At 32.2% G+C, this 15,145-nt stretch overlaps 2 protein-coding genes across 2 annotated transcripts in view; one reads left to right on the top strand and one right to left on the bottom strand.

Moving 5' to 3' along the window:
- Positions 1–6,814: 6,814 nt before the first annotated feature.
- On the bottom strand, positions 6,815–7,015 carry LOAG_07368 (hypothetical protein; the record flags this gene model as incomplete). Its single annotated transcript, XM_003142901.1, has 1 exon — positions 6,815–7,015. One exon carries the CDS (start codon positions 7,013–7,015, stop codon positions 6,815–6,817), a length of 201 nt encoding a protein of 66 aa, XP_003142949.1.
- Positions 7,016–8,111: 1,096 nt separating this feature from the next.
- Positions 8,112–15,145, top strand: part of LOAG_16705 (hypothetical protein) — a gene marked incomplete at both ends in the record, with an annotated part of 17,061 nt that continues 10,027 nt past the window's right edge. The window contains 14 exons of the mRNA XM_020449355.1: positions 8,112–8,162; positions 8,673–8,765; positions 8,985–9,121; positions 9,450–9,597; positions 9,808–9,933; positions 10,402–10,572; positions 10,865–10,996; positions 11,319–11,540; positions 11,872–12,070; positions 12,397–12,527; positions 12,759–12,889; positions 13,206–13,358; positions 13,633–13,835; positions 14,263–14,446. Of these exons, the coding sequence (XP_020307121.1) occupies positions 8,112–8,162; positions 8,673–8,765; positions 8,985–9,121; positions 9,450–9,597; positions 9,808–9,933; positions 10,402–10,572; positions 10,865–10,996; positions 11,319–11,540; positions 11,872–12,070; positions 12,397–12,527; positions 12,759–12,889; positions 13,206–13,358; positions 13,633–13,835; positions 14,263–14,446 (2,081 nt within the window). The remainder of the gene's footprint in view (positions 8,163–8,672; positions 8,766–8,984; positions 9,122–9,449; positions 9,598–9,807; positions 9,934–10,401; positions 10,573–10,864; positions 10,997–11,318; positions 11,541–11,871; positions 12,071–12,396; positions 12,528–12,758; positions 12,890–13,205; positions 13,359–13,632; positions 13,836–14,262; positions 14,447–15,145) is intronic.

Genomic DNA, 15,145 nt, shown 5'->3' with positions numbered 1-15,145 from the left:
AAGTAAAATGAATCTAAAATTTTGGTATGGTACTGAAGACTTGAAGATAATTGAAGGTTTGTTAGTACAGCGAAAATTTAATGAAACTTACTTTTCTTCGGTAATTGTATTTAAGAAAGTTATTTGAACTTTCTTGATGAACTATTTCACTTCCCGCTTAAAAATTTATTGAAATAGTCTTTCTACCTTGCATTCATCCTAAAATTTCGAATTATTTGAATGCACTCAAAAACTTTCACCCAAAGTATTTGTCGGATATTATGGTCGAATGGTTGAATGGTCAATTATCAGAAATCAAAGGGAATACGACAAAATGTAATTGATTTTCATTTACACTAAAATGAATTTTTGTTAAACTTCAATTTTATTAACACTATAACTATAAAAGTTCGTTTATATCATGGATCCTCAGCTTTCTGCACACTTTATCCAACTTAGATTAGCATAGTAAGCTTATGCAGGTGAAATATCCTGTTGTTTAATATTTCAAATTACTAAATTATGGATGTGAAAACTTCAGTTTTGCGTGATAGCAAGACTTTCTTACATTATCACTATCAGTAATACTAAGCTTAAAAATAACGGAAAACTTCCAATTATCATGAGTTGTGATTATGATTAGCAAGAGGGAATGTATTTTAAGATTACTGTTGTAAAGAATATCGTTACAATTCAGAAATGTCAAAACGAATTTTTCTCCCACAAATTCTGATAGCAGAATATTGTGCTGATATGCATCTGTTAACCTTCTGATCTAGGTTTGACCTCTTCATCCAAGACATTTCATAGATCTCAAAAGTATCTTCATTTCATGCATTTAAGTGAGACTGTATAATTGCATTATTGTCGGAATTGAAATATCTCAACCAAGTATTGCTGTTGTTTTTTTCTTTTTTTTTTGAAGGAAGATAAGTAGAGGCCAAGTGGTTAACATGATAGAAAAAGGTAGGGGACTGTTTTTAGCCAAGATTAGCAAGCCAAGTTTCAAGGCGTCGTCTCACTTTGGTGTGTGGGCTGAAAAAGTATTCACATGATTAAATGAATTTCTTCGTTTACCTCATTTCCGCGCATGTGATTACCTAAAGAAAAGGATAATTCTGAATTATTGTGCGGTGAGTAAAAGATCAAAGTACAAGAATTAGAATTAATAAATCAGGAGATTAGAAATGCAGTAAGTAATGAAGCCAATGATGCAAAAAGCTAAAGCTCAAAATGGCAAAATGATAAACACCTGACATCGGAAAAAAATGAAACTGAATTTAATAATTTCAGCAGGTATGATAAAAATGTCGCAGTGTCACAGATCTCACGTGACCAGCAATTTTCTACAATTCACAATGGTTTTTTGGAATTCTCAAATTTCGTATAATTGAGTTGTTTTAATAGAGCATTTGCGAACACTCTGCAAAGTATAATGATGCTTTTTAATATAATTCGTTGTGAAATTGCAATAAATAAAATCCATACATCTGATGAAGAGATAAGCAAATTAATTTATGATCTAAGTGATAGTTAAATAAAATAAACCTAATTCATTCGAAATATGTAAATAGTTTGAAATTGTAAGTATAAGTTAAAAAAGTAAAACTGTTTCACATTTATATATCCTTATCAGTATATTGGACATTGATTTAGTCACAAGGATTATAAAATTTATGCTCAATTTCTCGTCATCTAACACATGATCTAATTTAAACACACACAGACACACACACACATAGACACACATACACATGCACATATATATATATATGTATATATACATGTACATAAATAAGTGAAATATATGTGGAAACAGGGAATCAATGTTAATAAACTCCAATGTATTGTGATTCGTTTAGAGATCCATTTAATTGACAAATTATTTAATTTGCCAATGTTGTCCATAATTAAAGTTGTCAATTAGATTATGATGTGACTATTATGTTTATTTTCTACATAGATTGAGAAGTATGACGACAGTCTTTAATGGAAGTTGATGCTGTTGTGTTTCCGAATTTAAGAATAAATAATATGAGCCGAAAAGGACATTGCTATATACTTAAGTTAGATAGAACTAGACTCATTAGATAAAACTAGGCTCAACTAGGCTCATCAAACCAGCAAAGAATTGCAAGACATGATTTGATGAGAATTTGCATCATCAAGTTTTTTTCAAGAACTTCCTAATATTGATGGAAAAAAAAAATGTCGCATTCGACGATCGACTAATTTCACAGAGTTTAGAATGAATTAAAACGATTAATCTGAAATGAATTGCATACCATTCTGTATATTTTATTCTTGCAAACCCAAGATTTCCATGTCAGTGATTCTCGAGGAAATTTACTCCTTGTCAATTTATTCTTGGTTTTCATCCTAAATACACAGAAGTACCTGGAGATGCGGGGAATTCACGACAGGAACGTAGTAAAGATGTCTTGCCAGATTGCAATCTAATTCTGTGGTTATATCGCATCAGAATATGCGCTTCATTACTTTCTGAAAAAGTTGTGAACTTTTTTAGTTGCTATGCCATTCAAATTACATCTCCCGAAAGTTTCATCGAATTTCAAAAACTTGTGAATATTTAAATCTTTTCTAAGATTTTAACACTTTCTCTCCTTCAAATTTCTTCATTTAATGTTTTTACACACCTCATTAACAGTATTATATAGTTTATTTCTAATCTTCAACTTTTTGAACCATTTTTGCAATCATTATCAACCCCACATTCCATTTTTATTGCATTAAGAATTATCAAATGATCAATCTTTGATCTTTGGATCAATAATGAAGAAAAATAATTTGTGGCTATCCAATTGTTCAAATGGGTTATATTTTCAGAAATGGAGCGAGAATTGATTGAAAATGATGAAAAAATACCGTTCCTGTTAATCTTTGCCCAACATTATGATCGAACGAAACTATTCGAATGATTAACTACAAAAGAGAATGAATCTTTAAATTAACTCGTGACAGATATTTTGAAAACCAGAAGAAGTTCCGTGAAAAATTGCTGAAATTATCAAATTTTAATTATTAGAAACCAATAAATCTCAGGAGTCCGAATCAAACCGGTGCCTGTTGCATTTGCACATATTTTCTGGTCGTTGATCTCATTTCAACATTTGCTATATTCTTTCACTACTTTCTCGTACTTGAACGCGAATTTGAAAATTTCTGGAAATTTTAAAAATTAAATATATCAATATCTGTTATTAAAATACTAAGCGCTAACACGACAAGATGCTCGATTGCTTTAATTGAATTTTCTATTTCTATTTGATCTCTCTCGAAATTTTCTTTTCCAATAAGTTTTTTGCAACTCACATCATTGGCGGAAAAATTTCAATTTTTATTGATTTATGTGTGGAATGTACAGTCCTGCAAAATTTTAGATAAGTTTTAATATCCATGGCGAATCTAAAACTAATTAAGTTCTCAGTAAATATTAAGTTACTCAAAAATTGTGCACTTTTGGTTCATTACTGTACCCATACTAATTTGGTACTTTTTCACCTGAAATAAACATTTTTATTAAAATATAATAAAAGTTTCAGAAATAGAGATTTCCAAGCTTCCAATCGTTATAAGTGGTTTTCTAATTACGGTGATGTCACCAAACCTGACAATACAAACATTGAATGGACTCACGATTTGAAGTGATGATTAAATGACAACACCGCATTAGTAATTAATGGCATTTGATACAACTAAGGTAGGTATCGGTCCTGACTGCAACTGACTTGTGGCATTTTCCGAACTGATTAACATCAAAAAAAGATACCTATCTCGCCCTAAGGTTCATTTCATAGCAGACAAAAAGAACCAAAAAATGACATCACAATATCAAAGTTGAGGATTGCAAAACAAATGGTAGTACTGAATGGTCAAATGCATCTTTAGTAAATGTATTGAATCGATGCTTACAATCAACACAAGATGACACAAAGCCTAACGAGATTAGCCCTTCTATCTATAAAGGCTACTGCAACTGGAACTTGTCAATTTTCAGATTCCCCCGAATTTACCGCTCATCGGTAAATGTAAAAATCCAGGCAATTCTGGTGGCAGAATTTTGGAATAAAAATATCCGTATAATTCGGACATTATCCGAAAATTTAAAAAATGATTGATAAGTTATTTTTGAGCAACTTATACTTTAGAAAACTAAATGATAAACTATTAAACAATACTGTTTGTAATGAATAAAAATGATGCTTGAAATGAATATAAAATCAGCATAACTGCACTGCTTTGCATTATCCGTATTCTTAACGTTTTTCCGAATTCACCGGAATGTGAAAACGGTTGTTGTTGTTGTTGTTGTTGTTACTTTGAACTTCATTGAGCAATCAGGAAACAACTACAGATTAATTCTTGCTAAAGATTGTCGGGTTGAGAAATTTTTTTTTTCAAACTGAATTCAATCTAAAATTTCTACGACCTCTGTTCATGTTCGTATTTCGACATGGGATATGAGGAAGGACAGATCACTTCACTTTGGCATAAGCTAGTAATTATATTAATGTTTTGTCAGAGATATCGTTGTACTGAAATGTGTGCTTAGTTAAAATTTATATTAATTAAACATTTGGGAAGAAATATGGCAGTTAGCCAATTATTAAAATATGATATCGTGTTGAACTATAGCGGTTTAGCTGAAAAAGGTTAAACAATATCAAGAATGATTACGATGATTTCGTAATTATTCTATTTTCAGATATCTCCCTTACTGTTCTTGTTTGAAATATCTTTTCTTGGTTCTGGGTTAGATCATTGCTTCTTTGATCCAGGATTAGGTCACTGTTACTGTAATCCTGAGTTAAAGCTAAGCAGTAATTTTCCTAAATTCTTTACTAGCTTTTTGACTGAAATATAAGTGTCACCAGCAATCAATTTTTTTATCTAAATTAGAATTCAATATTTCCGCATCGCTTCAATAAAATGACAAATATTTTCGTCCATGGCTTCTTTATCCTTTCAAATCGAATCACAGAATGACAATTAATAATTATGATCAGAGGAAATATTATGTGTATTTCGTCGTCCATATTACGATTATTGTTTAGTTTTTTCGAAGGATGAATGCTAAACATATTTAATCTTAATATGTTTAAATCAGTCATTGGTGCGGTGATATTTCCTCAATATATTAGGTTGTTGCAACAATGTCAGTGGCAGCGGTGATAATAATGATTAAATCTTATCAGTAACTTGATAATAATATCATTATAATTTGAAACAAATCAAAAGAGAAAAGATTGTTAGAAAAAGAGAGATAATTATTGTTCCAATGATAATAAGAGTACCTGACGCAATTCAAAATATCTGAACTGAGAGAAATAATTATCGTGTACAATTCTATTGCAAATTGCAAGTTTATTGAAAAGGTATTCGACAAGTTCTCGCATTTTTATTAAAGTTATTAATTTTCCACCAAAGTTTTTTGTCAAAGTTATTAGCAAAGTTATTAGCTTGTTTTTACCGAAGTTATAGCTATTGTTTTATCAAAGTTATTAGCGATATGCAACCAAAATTTGGCCTCAAAAAAGCGCTTCCAATCCATATTGAAAAGAAAAGGATAATAAATAAGAAATTCTAAGCAAAAAACAAAAATCTGATAATTAAATTATAGGAATTTAGTGGCCAAAACTACATCCTTTTTGGTACCAAAAAATATTTTGCACTCGCTCAGGTAAATTAGAGAATTATATGATTGGGAGGTAAAGACTTATGAAATTAGCCTCAGTGGCTTATTGAACCAAGTTTTATGTCATCTTCATTAAGCATCGATGAGATTTTCGGCTATTGTCATATGTTAATAGAATCTTTGGCCAGTGTCTCTTATGGCCAGTAAGATTTAGACTAACATCTATTATCCTATTTTTATCATACTTTTCCTGCAGAATCAACTGCCATACTTTCAAATTTAATAGGTCAACACTGTTGTGTGCAAACTTAAATTAGCCTGTTATTTCTCTGTTCCCTATGAACTTCTCGACCTTTCCATCATTCGTAAATTTGAAGTTTACATCCCAAAATAATTCGTTCATCTAAATAGGATGTTGCCATGTTGAAAACTTTGCTTCAAGTATTTGATAAGTTGAAAATAACTTAATTAAATGTATGTTTGAAAGAATGACAGATTTCAAACTAATCCACGTCCAAGGAATTTTAATAATTTCAATTGATAATAGATTGATACCGCTGATATTCAGAAAAGTACAGTAAAATGAAATTACCAAAAGAATTTCATTTTATGTTCTCCATTTCTTCCTGCAGTATTTTGTCTGAAACCTCTCGGAATTTTTCAAGTTTCTCCACTTTTCCTCATCCCGTTCGTCTCCCGATAGGCGAGCCTAATTGGGAAAATGAAGTTATTGAAATAGCTCAAAGAAACAAGACATCAAAAAAAAATTGATGTTTTTAAATTGACGTTTCAATACCGGTACCGTAACATTGGTACCTTAGTTACAGTACTAACTCTTGACAGTCTGGACAGCCTCATTATGAACTGCCAGAGCAGATTAGAATGTCCCTACAGCGATTGATCTAAAATCTCCCAAACTGTTTTATTGCTTGCTTCATCCATATAGTTTAACCTGCTACTGATTACCCTAAATTTTCTATTAGTACTGCAACTAAGGTACTAATATTACAGTACTGGTATTGACACGATAACATCAGTACTGTCATCTTGCTGCCACTAACACAATCTCAATGATATATGGTACAGCAGTCCGCTCTCATTACAGTAAAAGACCACTACAATCGTTACGACCATCCATTCTCATCCCACCCGGATTGCAGTTCTCGTCATTGTAGCATATTAAGTCGGTCTGTCGGCTGGCGGATCGAATGTTTTTCGAATGTGCAGGAATGTTTCTGGTTGTTTGTTGTTGTTGCGGGTGTGGTTACAGGGGAATATCGACTGGTTTCGTTTGACAAACATTTGGAAAGTTGGGGGGTGAATATGACGAATAATTTCTATATTATCTTCAACTTTGGCCTTTATTTTCATAACGGCCATATCTTCTAATTACTCTTTTCGTTAACCTTTGACCTTTCTGGTTATTAGTGGTCACAACAACATGTTATTGAATTCTTTGTTATCAGTTATTTCTGTCTCGCTTATTAAGATATTTCTTTCTCTCGTATTCATTGAGCTTAGTGCTAGTAGTAAGTAATTCATCGGAGCTTTGACCCGGATCACTTCAATGGAAAGACATGTATTTCATATATATGTTGCGCCTCCCTGCTTGTCTTCCCTTTTCACTGATTATTTCTGTCAATATTGCTGAAACTGATCAGCAACATCGTTGTTTTTGTCACGATATCAGAAGAGGCGGGGTTTGCCGATGCAATCTTATTGACAATTCGTTTGACAATCAGTCGTAGTCATAATTTTTAACAGTCATAATTTTTTTAAACCCTAAATTATTGGCATTAATTTCTGTATGTTATTACTGTAACAGATTGTTATTTATTTCATAGCTAAAAAAGAAATTAGCGAACATAGGGATTGAAGGAGAAAAGAAAGGGGAACTAAATGCAAGCAAGGGAGTGTAGGAAAGAGGTCACTTTTGTCATCTGCTTACACCATTGCCCCCAGTATGTCGTGACCTCCACATTTGTATTTCAAAATTTCGTACTTTTGTATCTTATCCTTTTGTTCTTTAGGGCGGAAGTTGGATTAAATTATTCATGGTGTTTGGGAAATTTTCATAAAAACAACTTTTCTTATTAATTCGTATCAGTTACTTATTCTTAGTGAATGTGCAACTTATTTATTTTACATTTTACAAATTAAATTTCGTTGTAAACTTGAATTCTAACTTCATTCCTAATTTCTGCCATTTGTAGGTGTTGCATGTGCTGCATAGTTGCGTAGTTATGAAGTTCCATAGTTATAAAGTGCACAAAATATTACTGCACTGAATTAGCTGGTAAGATCGATATTCAAATATCTTCATTTTTTTATCAAAATGTGATTATTTTATTTTTAGACAGTTAAATTGTTTCATGGGTCGCATGAATCGGCGGTGTACTGGTTCACGTTTGTTGAAGTGGTATAATGCAAAGTTGACTGGTAATCTGGATCGTAATCAAACGCTGTGAATAATAGCATGGATGTTCAACAAACAAAAAATGTGGAAGTGAAAAGTCTCGTACATCGGGTTTGTTGCTGTTTGCGAATAAATCTAAGTTTTGCTATGGATATGAAATTAGAACACCCTGTTAAATTCAGCTTGCTGTTAAGTGAGATCGGTAGAAATGACGACAAATAAAAATAGAGAAACTAGCGATAAACAAAAATGGAGAAACTAAATAAATAGGAAAGCATTACTTAAAATCATGACTACTAGTAGTAAAAAAGGTGATCAAATGCTGCTTAACATATATTGCTGCTTTGGGAACTGTATAGGTTATTTAATCTCACGTTAGGAAATTGTCAAATGAAGTTATAAGTTACTAGTTTCGTTTAATTCCCATGTTAAATGATGCATTCTTTTGGTTTGTTCAGTTTCGTTTCTCATTTAAAATCGTTGTAAAGTTTGGAGTATTCTGTTTCGAAGTCTAAAACTGATCAACGCAAAAATGCATTTGGTTGTATTGCTTATAGACAATGAAAAAAAATCAGTGTATATGTTTGTCTTTAAAGTTGATACTGGATTAATTGTTTTCAGATTGTGAACGATAAAAAGAGTTATTCCAAAGATGAACGCCTTGCTGCATGCGAACAACTTCAGCAAACTTTAACGCTTGCTAGTGATGTTACTGTATGTGTTATTAGTGAGAACTTTTATCAGTTGTGAAATAATGACTATGATTTTATCCCTTAGTATGCGAGGTTGTCATTGGTATTGTAATGATGAATATGACGATAATAGGGCAGTTATTAATATAATTTTAAAAGATTCAAGAAACTTCGAAGTCGATAGGCTTTTGAAAAAAGATTAAAAGATTGTTGCACTTCTGTAACAAGTTTTTATCTACAGAATATTGGATATGATTGGAAGAAATTGATCGAAGATTTGTTACACTGCATTAAAACTCGACAACAGATCGAAGTGAAACGCTGTGTTTCTGATTGTCTTGGATCTTTGGGCTGTATCATGTTTTCACAGTATAATGAGTAAATCTACGAAATCATTCATGTTGAGACAACCTTCCATAAATAGATAAATGTTGATTCCTTATCCCGTTTTCTGGTGATTTCATTGCTAATGGATCTTATTTTGAAACTTTCCCCATTCTATTGTTACTTACAATTTCTCTGGTTTTTTGCTTCATATGACTGTAACAGAAAATGCTTACTTTCCCCCGTCTGCTGTCTCTACTCTGTGGAGCGTGTCAAAATTATTGGTCTCTTACATCAAGAGGATTCATTTGTTTTGAAAATTACTAAATCAGAATAATTTTAAGTGATTCAAGAAGTCGCCCACATATCTTTTTGATTTCAGATACCTAAAAATAATGCTAAGTGAAGCGAAGCTTATCCCTGACAAATATGAAGATGACAAGGCGCTAGTATTGAAGGCTGTTTTTTCGTCACTAAATATGATTGGAACTTTTGCATGGCAGTCTCGTATTAGGCCTCAGGATATCGATGTATGTTATGTCTCTTTTGCATGCCGTTTACTTTTTACCGGAGAATGCTTCTCAGATTACAGACTTCCTCCGCTAAACGTTTCTTGTTCCTTTTAAGCATGCTGTGATTTTAATCGTATGTTTTCCGAATGCAATCATTCTAATTAGAATGCAATCATTCTCATTCACGTATATTTTGTAGATTCTATAATTTTTTTGTACCATTTCCAGGCACTTATGACTGCAATCAAGAACTGGCTTGAAGTTAACGATTCTTCCGTCGTGCTTATATCATTATTGGATACCTGTTTAGCTGTTTCCAAATATTTTCCTGCAATCTTTAAGCATAGCTTTGATGTTAGTTTACTGTATTCTTTGTTCGTTTATGCTCCTTTTATCGTAACACGCAAGACATTATGAAGTTTAATGGGATATGGCGTGTTTTTAATGCTCGAGTGTAGCCCTCCCATATCAGTAGTCATGCTTATTTGGATTTTGAATTTCATTTAATAATTTATTGATATGGTCAATGGGTGCAAAAATGTTTCACTTCCCCATCTTTTTCTATACAATTTGTCATCAAACAATTTTTCATGCTGATAAGTCGAAAGTGTCTCCAGTGCCGATTTATTTCTATTTGGATTCATTTTGGCAGTAGATTTGCGGCATATGTTGACTTTATTCTAATTTTGAATCTTGAGGAAAGCTGCAAATCAGATTTGTTGTAAAATACCTAATCTAGATCGCTATGATCTGACGTTGCGAAAATTTTTCGCAGTAAGAATTTAAGCCTTTTTTTTTACTGATATAAGCAATCTTTCTCAGGACATAGTCGATTTTACGGTGGGATGGTATATTGAACCAGAACAACCGATTGCAGTGTTAGATAAATGCCATCAGATGCTTTTTGAACTACGTCCTTACTGGCATAGTGCTGTACCGGCTGCAGTAACGCTTATGAAACAATTCCTTGATGATGCAAGTGCATATATTGAGGTAATTCCAAGAATTAAAATAACTTTTTCTGAAAGCCAAACTACGATATAAAGTTGGAAGACAAATAGGTGTTTATTAAGAGCTTATTACCGATCAAATCCATGGTTTCAAATCCTCTTTGCATATGAGACAAACTTCGTGTTTTCCCTTCAGTTTTATTATATATTTTACATTATACTAGCTTTGTCACTTTATTATATTTTGCCTTAATTCGGTATACTTTGCATTCCTTAAAAAATCATTATTTTCCTGCTCCAAGTTATGCCCTCATCGTGACAGCGTTAATTTATAGGATATCAAGGTGAATGAATCGAAACCAGAAAATATGCTCGCAAAAACAGCCGCGATCTTGCGGGCTTTAATAACAATGCTCGAAGTAATGAATACTGCTGTCAGTCCACTTGTATCAGATTTTACTGAAAAGGTTAACTGTCTATTTATGGTCCAATTTAATGCACAGTTTCTTTAAATCCCTCAAATTTTAGAAAAGCATTCGGTTGTTTTACATTTTACGAAGATCATCAGAACTGTTAACTTTGTCCAAGATGCATCCTTTGCTTTTGAGCATCGCATTCGTCTTTTATGCAAACCTTCAAAAAAGATTCATTTAGCTTTTACATTTTTTGCCGATGATCATATACGGGCACAATGTGGATTCGTCGAAGCATGTATGAACTGTTCCTATCGTCTTAAAAATTGCTTCCTTAAATTTTGCTATCATGATAAATTATTGTAAACTTTTTGAGGTTTTTGGGCGTATCATTAGACTCTTAACTCATCTTGACGATGTTTTTGCTGCCAAAATTGGAACTGTGTTTGGATGTATGGCTGAAGTTTTATGTGTAGCTTTAAAAATATGTCCGAAGCTTGATTTTTTGGTTGATTCAATGAAGACTTTGAAAATAATGCTTGAACATCCGTCTGTAAACGAAAAGTCGATGTTAAAGATACTTGGATGCAGTGGAAAGGTAAAGTGTTTGTTTTTGAATTTCCCATTTGTTTTTTAATACGTATTTTGAGCGATATGGATTATGTCATGTCAAGTTTCATTTCATATTTTATTGTACCGTACATTACATCTAAATTATTGAAACTGGTTTTTTGCATTCTAAATGTCAATAATGCATTCTGGAGTGAATATAGCGCAGAAAAATTGGAATGTCAAATAGTGCATAGTTTACCAATTAACCTTACTTTTTTTTTTGTTTTTTCCTTTTTTTTGAAATTATATCAGTGAAGTTTGAAAATGTAATCAAGGGAAAAGTTGCTTCCGTTAAATTAAGGTTTATTTCTTTGCAGATCATTGATAACATAACACCTGAAATGGTTGTGGAAATTGTGAATTATGTTGTCGGTGATGGTGGACCTTTGAATCATGTTGTTAAAAGATCGCAGGAAGTTATGCAAGCATATGGGAATGTTTTAGGAAAGCTGTTGGCACCGAAAAATTTGTCGACACTCCAAGTAGCTTATAATCAAGTTCGGGAGGATGTGCGGAGTAAGTTTTTCTCTTCCATGAACAAACTCATTTGCCAACATTTTCGGTAATTATAATTGATAGAAAATTCTCGTACATAATTTAGTGTTCTCATTTTTTAGATTGTCTGTGACTCGCAAAATTTTTAGTCAGTGCATCTCTTCTTTCAATTTTAGCAGAATAACTAAAAACTTAAAATCTCTGTATTTAGACCTATACGTGACCGCAGTACAGTTTTTTTTTTATTCGTCGAATGAAGCTGATTTTGACCTCTTTGTTTTCTAATATACATTGCTCTAATTAGCCAGATACGCGGTTACACCATGTTATTGTATATGAATTTGCAGACTGCTTAAATATGTTGCAAGCAACTGAAGTAGAGGCGTACTGCAATAATAGTCTGATGATAGAGAAAAAGCTGATGATATATTTCAATGCTCTCTACAGTCTTGGAATCGTTAAAAATTCACTTATCGCTGTAGGTTTTTTCTTTTCTGTTTCCTAATAGCTTTATTATGAGTTATTTTGTTGTCGATCCTTATGGTTGCCGTTTTTTGGTTTTTGTGATACGCACGACTCAGTCATGCAATGAATTATTTGTCTCGAATTATTTGTCAGTTATCATCTCCTCTTGAAACAAAGTGGTCTTTTATTAGATTTTGTTGAAAAAATGTAGCTCGTATAATGAATCATTAAATATGATTTCCAGATGATGGGTCTTTCACCAAGTCTTTTTACATTCCTGATGACGGAAACACCAATCACCAGGAAACAATTTATCATTAATTATCCTGGCTGCCATTATGCTTTACTTTATATTGTCAAAACGCATAGTGAAAAGTAAGTTTCTAATGCTTTCTATTTCTTTATTAATAACGGTATTAAATTGAGCAATTTTAATTGTTACGTAGCAAGAATACTCTGACCACCAATGTTCCATACATTTTCTTTCTAAATAATTTTTGTGATTATAGTTATTGGGAATTTTTATGACTATTTTGAAAAATGTATGTCTTAAGAAACTTGATGTTCGCTAAACTGTCGTTTCTTTAATACATCGCAATGAAATACTTATGTTAATTGTTGTCTCTTCAACATTTCTGAATTTGAAAAACTTGCATAATGTTATGGAAGTGACTCGATAAAGAAATTTCAGACATGAAAATTTTGTTGCTAATAGCAGCTTGCTAATTGATAAGAACAGTCTAACACTTGTTACTGAGCCAGCAACAGCGAAACATACTACTATGATACTAAATATGGTAACGAAACTGCTCGCTGTCGATGATTTATTATGGGCTGATACGAGGTGAATTTTTCTAGTTATTTCCTATATATATTTATATAATTCTTTATTTTTTGAAGATTGTTTTCATTATTACCAGATTCATTAAAGCCCGAGTCTTCAGTACAATTATTTCCACCGGTGGCGTTGCTCCGAGGCTTATGTTCGCCTACTGAATCTTTTTAAAAAAAATTTGACAGTCAGACTTTCCATGTAATTGATTAATTAAGTATAATTTTCATAAACTTATTTTCGAAAAAACTTATTTAAATACCTGAAATTCTTCAACTTTATTTAGAAATTTACTTGTTGATTGGATTCATGGCTTGGTTTTCTCACTAACACCAGATGTCCTGCAACACATACTTGATAAATCAGAAACAGTTGAAATGAGGGCGGCACTGCTGGATTCATTTGTGAGACATTCACTGCCAAAGAAAACACCACTGGATAACAAAATTTCTTGTAATCCAGAGGCTTTTGTTGCCCATTGGGGTGCAGGTATTAGTTTTGTCCTTCATATTTTACTAGTATCTTTGCAGTAATTTCGCGTTTGCTTGGGGTTATAATTTCTTGTGACAGTAATGTTCAAATAGAAAAATTGGTATACTCAGATAATTTTAAAATTTTATTGATTTTTAGGACCTTTTACATAAAAACTTTCCACAAAATATTCATTTTGGCAGGTTAGAAGCAAAAGCAAGATGTATTAACACAGATTTTCAGTGGCTAAAAAAAGCTGTTAACCGACTAAAACCATTTATCTAGTCTAAAAAAAAAGTGTTTCATCTGTATCATAAGCATTTCTGAGAACAGGTATGGCGGTTCAGCCGCGACACCACGGAAGATGCATCAGATGAATGATAATACCATTCACTATACATACACAAATCTGATTAGCTTTTATATCCAAATACACGAATTTCAGCAGCAACAAGTCATCGAGTTAGACATTTTACTTTACTTCGACGATTGGCCGTTTTTAACTTGGTCAAGAAAAGGCCTGAAGTAACTGCGAAATTCGTTAGACGTATCTTTGAGCAATGCCATTCTGGTTGTCAAAATAAAATAACTGGTATATGGCAAGCTACTCCTCCAGTACTTTTCATCAGGTGAACCTACATTACATTTATTGCATTTCTTGCTTGTACAGATTGTATCACTTTTTGTTATTTAATAGCCATTACGTAGAGTTGAGTGTAGTTAGAGTACTCATAATTTTGGTAGTTCAAATGATTTCAGCATTCCATTACTTTTTTTCCTAAGTTTCTGTAAATGTGAATAATTTTTCTTTCCAAATTCCAGTCTCAGTCAACTTTAATCGGGCTGGCTAAACAGTTTTTAATGAGTGGAACTAGAGTCATCTTTACACTTAAGACAGAGCTTTTGATTGCTTTTTTTTCGTTGAAGATTGAAGTTTATCGCAGGAATATTTGTCCCTTAAAATGAGTTATAATACTTTTTTTTAAGGACAGGAAATATCTTTTAGATAGGCGATAAACTTATGTGTTGACCGTTTTGTTGGTACTTGTTCTTTGTTAATTAAAACTTTCAAAACTCTTTTTTAAATGACCTTTCTTGAATGAAAACAAAAACATTGATTTATGCACTAAATTCCTGCACGAATCCTATATCTATTTTCAAGCACAATTTTTGAAATGAATTGCTAACTCCATTTGTTTCTTTCTGCACAACAGTTATATTTAATTGTGAGATACATGCATTTTTCTAATGACTGGGATGGCGTTTTCATGTTCCGATTGACAAATTAGCCAAAAATGGTATTCTTTCATGTTTCTGTAATTAATAGT

This window comes from Loa loa, assembly GCF_000183805.2.
Source record: "Loa loa unplaced genomic scaffold supercont3.14, whole genome shotgun sequence".
NCBI lineage: Eukaryota > Metazoa > Nematoda > Chromadorea > Rhabditida > Onchocercidae > Loa > Loa loa.
This window is presented reverse-complemented; position numbering and strand designations above follow the sequence as displayed.